We start from the raw sequence: 5,957 nt of genomic DNA, 5'->3' as shown, positions 1-5,957 counted from the left end.
CGCCACATGCGGGCTGTTACGGCTTACCCCCAGGAGCGAGCACGTTTCTCCTCCGCAGCCACCGACCGCAGGGCTTGCTCAGGAAACACCGAGCCCTTAGCTTGAGCCTGCTCTGCTTCGGTCTCCTCCACAACCCAGTCCCCTCCGAGCGCGCGGCTGGTGGGAACCACACGCGCGTTCACCACCGCGGTAATACTTGGTGCTGTTGCCGTTCGCAGGAGCTACAAGGTCCGTTTCAACAGCGTCTCCTCTTACTCGGACGCGCGGAAATCCTCAAGCGATGGCCCCGACCCCAGGGACAACTTTGAAAGCACGGGGCCGCTGGCTAATGTCAGGTAAATAGGACGGGGTCAACCTCTTGGGGCAGAGCAGGAGCCGGTGCTGCGCAGAGCCTCCTTCTCCTACCGCAGCTCTTACCTAACACGTGACGTATTTTTGCAACGTGCGGGTCCCTCCACGCTCCCTCGTGCTGGTGTTGGCCGTGGTGGAGCAGGAGGGGGAGGCATCGGCATGTCCCTCCCAGCTCGGTGGCCACCGGTGCGTCAACTCCACGCTCCCTCGTGCTGGTGTTGGCCGTGGTGGAGCAGGAGGGGGAGGCATCGGCGTGTCCCTCCCAGCTCGATGGCCACCGCTGTGTCACCTCTCCGCAGGTTCTCCGTGTTTGGGCTGGGGTCGCGTGCTTACCCCCATTTCTGCGCCTTTGCCCGGGCGGTGGACACTCTCCTGGAGGAGCTGGGTGGAGAGCGGATCCTCCGCATGGGAGAAGGCGATGAGCTCTGTGGCCAAGAGGAGTCCTTCAGGACCTGGGCCAAGAAGGTCTTCAAGGTAACCCGCTCGCCTCGTGCTCCGGGGAGGAGCAGGGGGTCGCGGGGCGCAGGGACGAAGCAAAGCTGCTGGTTAGAGCTGGATCAAAACCCAACCTCTCCTTCCCTCCGCCGGGACACCCATCGCCCCGGCCCGCAATAAAGAGGTTCTCTGTATTTCGGTGGAGTTGACGCTCTGGCTTGTGCTGGCTGCCAAAGGGCGAGCGCTACGTTGAATTCCGGTGTTACCCCAGATGCCCCGGGGAGGAGGGCACCGTGAGAGGTGCCCATCGCCGGTGGCTTTTTTCTGCGTTGAATTCCGGGGTTCCCCCAGATGCCCCGGGGAGGGGGGCACCGTGAGAGGTGCCCATGGCCGCTGGCATGTTGATGTCCTCCGTGTGTCGGCTGACGTGGGTGGGACCAAGCGGGTCGTGGGGCTCGGTCAGAAAGCCCAGGGTCAGCGGGGAGATGCCTGAGAGCCTGGTGCGTGCTGCAGGCAGCGTGCGACGTGTTCTGCGTGGGGGACGACGTCAACATCGAGAAAGCAAACAACTCCCTCATCAGCAACGACCGGAGCTGGAAAAGGAGCAAGTTTCGCCTGACCTACGTGGCTGAAGCCCCGGAACTCACACAAGGTACGCAGATGGGACCACCCCAGAGGGCTCTGGGCATGGGGCAGGGGGAGGAGAAGACATCGTGGGCTCAAGTTGGGGCAGAGGGGCCAAATCTCCTTACCCGTTCTGTGTTAAATTCCCAGCATTTCAGTCTCGCCTCCATCACATGCCCAAGGAGGAGTCTGTGATGGTCTCAGCCGCCCCTGGCTGGTCCCTGGCTGTGTCAGTAATCGAGATGTTGGGCTATGATCTGATCTCCCTCCTCCTGACCCCGTTTTTTGCAGCAAAGAGCTGGAAACCTGGGAGCTTTCCAAGCTCGCTTTGTCCAAATGCCGCTCCGCCGAGCGTTGCGGTGCGACGGCAGGTCCAGCCCACCGGCACCTGGCCCCTCAGCACGGCTCCTGCAGCTGATGATCTGCCGCACTGGCTTTAGCTCTTCCCAAATTCAGGCGCTTCGCTACCAGCCGGGCGGCACCGGCAGCGAGAGGTGCATGCCCGCACGTGAGGGCACGTCCCCGCACCTCCTGCGGCTGGTTTCGGAGTCCTCCTCAGTCGCTAACGGAAGGGACACGCATGTTCGGTTCCTCCCTGGTGTTCCCGATCCCCCGGTCCGAAGGGCTGAACCCGCGGCGGCAGCCAACAGCCCTGCGAAAGCCAGGAGCTGCCCGCCGTGGCCGTGCTCTGCTGCGCCGCTTGACTCGCTCTCCTCCTCCGCAGGGTTGTACAGCATCCACAAAAAACGCGTCTACGCAGCCCGGCTTATCACACGTCAGAACCTGCAGAGCCCAAAGTTGTTCCCGATCCCCCGGTCCGAAGGGCTGAACCCGCGGCGGCAGCCAACAGCCCTGCGAAAGCCAGGAGCTGCCCGCCGTGGCCGTGCTCTGCTGCGCCGCTTGACTCGCTCTCCTCCTGCGCAGGGTTGTGCACCATCCACAAAAAACGCGTCTACGCAGCCCGGCTTATCACACGTCAGAACCTGCAGAGCCCAAAGTCCAGGTAGGAGCTTCCCCAGGACCTGCGGGAGCTGAACGCGCCCGTGGTGCGCCCGAGCCCCCAGGCACACGGTGCTGCAAAGACCCCGTGGCCCCTGCGTGTCCCACGGTGCCGTGTTGTGCAAGTTATGACCAAGGCTGGAAGCCACGTTAACCCAGTGAAGGGTGATTCCTGCCTTCCTAGACGGTGAAATCTCTGCTGCTACCTGGATTAACCGGCCGCCTGTGAGGAGGAGATGGGCGGCCGCACTTGTGGAGCGGCAGGGTGTACACAAAGAGAGAATCAAATTGCTGAAGCAAGAGGTTAAACTGGCTTTTTCCCTTTTAAAAAGTCCCTGAGGGTGAGTGGGCGGCAGGGGAGGCGGGCGCTGCAGTGTCCTTTCCAGCTCCCCGCTGCGACTCTGGTGACCTGCCCGGTGGGGCACCAGGGCTCGGAGATGCCACTACTGTCCAGCACACCCAGCGGCTCTTGAGGCCAGAGCTCAGTGACTCCCCGGAGGGCTCCCCCAAAACACATCCTGCTTTTTCTCCTTTCCCCGTAGCCGCTTGACGATTTTCCTGCGCCTCCACACCAACGGACACCAGGAACTGCAGTACCTGCCCGGCGACCACCTGGGCGTGTTTCCAGGGAACCATGAAGACTTGGTCAATGCCCTGATCGACAGGCTTGAAGACGCCCCTCCGGCCAACCAGCTGGTGAAGCTGGAGCTCCTGGAGGAGAGGAACACAGCTCTAGGTAACCAGGGCCACCCGTCCCTTGTAGTGGTTCTTGTAGCTCCTCAGAGAGGTAGGTGTAGCCCTCGAGGAGAAACCACTTCCCATCTCACTGGTGCATGTGCCTGGATTGGGAGCGTCTCCTTCAACCTTCCTTTGCTCATCTGCATTTGGAGCATAGGGCAAGGGTTTGAAGGGTGAGCAGGGCCCTGGGGAGAAGATGTTTCCTCCTTCTTCAGAAAAATTAAAGGTCTTTATATTCTCATGGCAAGAGCAATGTCTAGGGCTGGAAAGAAGAGTTAAGGGATCTTGATGGACCATCCCGACACCATATTTCAGGGATAAGTCTGACACCCTACTGCCATGCATAGTGTAACAGGAGATGGAAAACAGTATTAACTCAGCGTGACCGAGGCTGAAGGTGGTGGCGTATCAGACTCGTATTCGAGTTTGTTGTACAGCATCTCACTTGTAGCATGAGGATATCTCATTGACTCTTCTTTCCAGCTCTTCATCACTCACTGTCTCAGAGCCGGTAAGGGGGAATGAAAGCAAGGCTTTGTCCCCCTTGGCTCTTACGCTCAGCTGATCCCGTGGTTGTGCTGAATTCCCTCCTGGCAGGTGTCATCAGCAACTGGACAGACGAGAACCGTGTCCCACCATGCACCATCTTCCAGGCTTTCAAGTACTATTTGGACATCACCACCCCTCCCACACCCCTGCTGCTGCAGCAGTTTGCTTTGTTGGCCACCAGTGACAAGGAGAAGAAGCGTCTGCAGGTCCTTAGCAAGGTAAAGCCTCAGACCCCAAGCCCCAAGGCCCTGGGGACAACCAGAACCCCAGGGCATTTTCATCCCACAGTGCGGTTGGGCTGAGTCTCTAGCAGTGACACCCGCCCCAGCTTTGCCGCAGGCCCGGTGGGATATCAGTGGAGGCACCTGGCTTGGAAGAAGCTGATGCTGCAGCACTCTCCTCCCTCTCTCCCTCCCTCCCTGCCTCCCTCCCTCCCTCTTCCCCCGGCTGCAGGGCTTGCAGGAGTACGAGGAATGGAAGTGGTCCAAGAACCCCACCATCGTGGAGGTGCTGGAGGAGTTCCCCTCAGTACAGATGCCCTCCACGCTGCTGCTCACACAGCTCCCCCTCCTCCAACCACGCTACTACTCCATCAGTTCCTCCCCAGAGATGTACCCGGGCGAGGTCCACCTCACCGTGGCAGTGGTCTCCTATCGCACGAGAGGTACCGTGCTCATGCAGGGGTCAGCGGAGACAGGCTTGGCGTGGAGAGCAGGGAAAAAGCATTAGCACAGGGGCAACACCACAAGGTCTTTGGCAGAGGGATGCTGTTTTAAAGCCTTTCTACCTGCTGCAGTGACTAGATTCCTTCAACACTGCTGTCCCATGTTATGGAGGATGACCACCCGTCAAAGGGCAGAGATGCCAGATCTGGGTCAGGTACCAGCAACAGACCAGCCACGATGGCTCCAAGCTCCACGTGGGATCATTTGTTTGCCCGCACCAAAGTCCACGTTGCCACAACCGGCCAGATTTCTGTACCTGTGCAAGCACTGATGTGTCCAAGCAATCCTGGTCGTGGTGTAGGTGGACACAGCCCCATCACCCCTGCAGCAGGCAGGACACAGAGGAAGACGCTGGCCATTTGGCTGGGGCTGCCATGGAGGGCTTGTGTCCGGAAGCACTACAGCACGATGCCGCTTCTGCCAACAAGCACCAAAGAGAAGCTGGGTGCCTCCCAAGCATGTGGAGGTCCAGCTATCCCAGGGCTGGGTCCTGGGTGAACTTGGGTGACTCCACAGAGGGATCCAAGTGCCAAACTTCTACCATGTTCGCGGGGGATGGATGCAGAGATAGTAAAGTTTTCCGTGAGGTCTTCGTGTGGAAAGCAGCAGGGAGGGTTTCAGAAAGGAAAGCAGCTGGAGTAGTTGGCCGGTGTGTCAAGTACAGACCTCCTTTTCTCCCCTCCTAGATGGAGAAGGACCAATCCACCACGGAGTCTGCTCCTCTTGGCTCAATCGGATCCAGGCCGATGAAGTAGTGCCCTGCTTCGTAAGAGGGTAAGTGGTCCACACAAGGCAAGGGGTGAAAAAGACGGGGTGAGCCCCCTCGCAGGATGAGCTCTTTGCCTTCGATCCTGCTTTGCAAAGCACTAAGGGTGCAGAGAAAACAGGGCTGTATTTCTGAGCAAATGGGTCCCCCCTCGGGTCCAGTTCTTCTGCACTAAAATGTCACTTAACTGGGATTTCCCCTCATATTTTACACCCCCCCCCATGGGTGGTGTCTCAGCTTGCCGCGGGCAGAGGTGAGGGAGGGAGCGTCCTGCTTGCGTTTAACCGGCGTCTTCGATGTGTGCAGCGCGCCCGGGTTCCACCTGCCCCAGGACCCCCAGGTGCCCTGCATCCTCATCGGCCCCGGCACCGGCATCGCCCCTTTCCGGAGCTTCTGGCAGCAGCGGCTTTTTGAAATCCAGCAGAAAGGTGGGTCGACGCTTGTTCCTCCTGTTTCTCATCTCAGGAGAAACCCGGGCTGGTGGGGTGGGGATGGGGGCCCAGCCTCCTGCCCAGGCTGCCCCGGCAGAGGCAAAGGGCTCCTCGAAGCAGGGGCTGACCCACGTGCAGGCTTGGAGGTCAGCCCAAAGTCCCCAAACAAACCCCATGAAAACCCTCCTGTGAAACTCTGCAAGTTCTCCTGGCAGACGTATAGTGCCGGAGTTCTTTTTTTTTTTTAAAGGACACGTAGTGCAAATTTATGTAAAATATGCATTTTCCACTGATGATTTGGACCCTTAAGGGGAAAAAAAAAAAGTTTAATTTCTCCCC

General features: G+C 59.3%; 1 protein-coding gene across 1 annotated transcript; it reads left to right on the top strand.

Moving 5' to 3' along the window:
* Positions 1–218: 218 nt before the first annotated feature.
* On the top strand, positions 219–5,615 carry LOC104619651 (nitric oxide synthase, brain-like; the record flags this gene model as incomplete). The annotated part of the gene is made up of 9 exons (XM_010285603.1): positions 219–335; positions 651–825; positions 1,300–1,438; positions 2,335–2,413; positions 2,952–3,145; positions 3,745–3,914; positions 4,150–4,360; positions 5,108–5,195; positions 5,494–5,615. Coding segments are annotated over 9 exons (1,295 nt in total), but the record flags the coding sequence as incomplete, so codon positions are not given.
* Positions 5,616–5,957: the final 342 nt, after the last annotated feature.

Source organism: Phaethon lepturus, unplaced genomic scaffold (assembly GCF_000687285.1).
Source record: "Phaethon lepturus isolate BGI_N335 unplaced genomic scaffold, ASM68728v1 scaffold39314, whole genome shotgun sequence".
NCBI classification, from domain to species: Eukaryota; Metazoa; Chordata; class Aves; order Phaethontiformes; family Phaethontidae; genus Phaethon; species Phaethon lepturus.
This window is presented reverse-complemented; position numbering and strand designations above follow the sequence as displayed.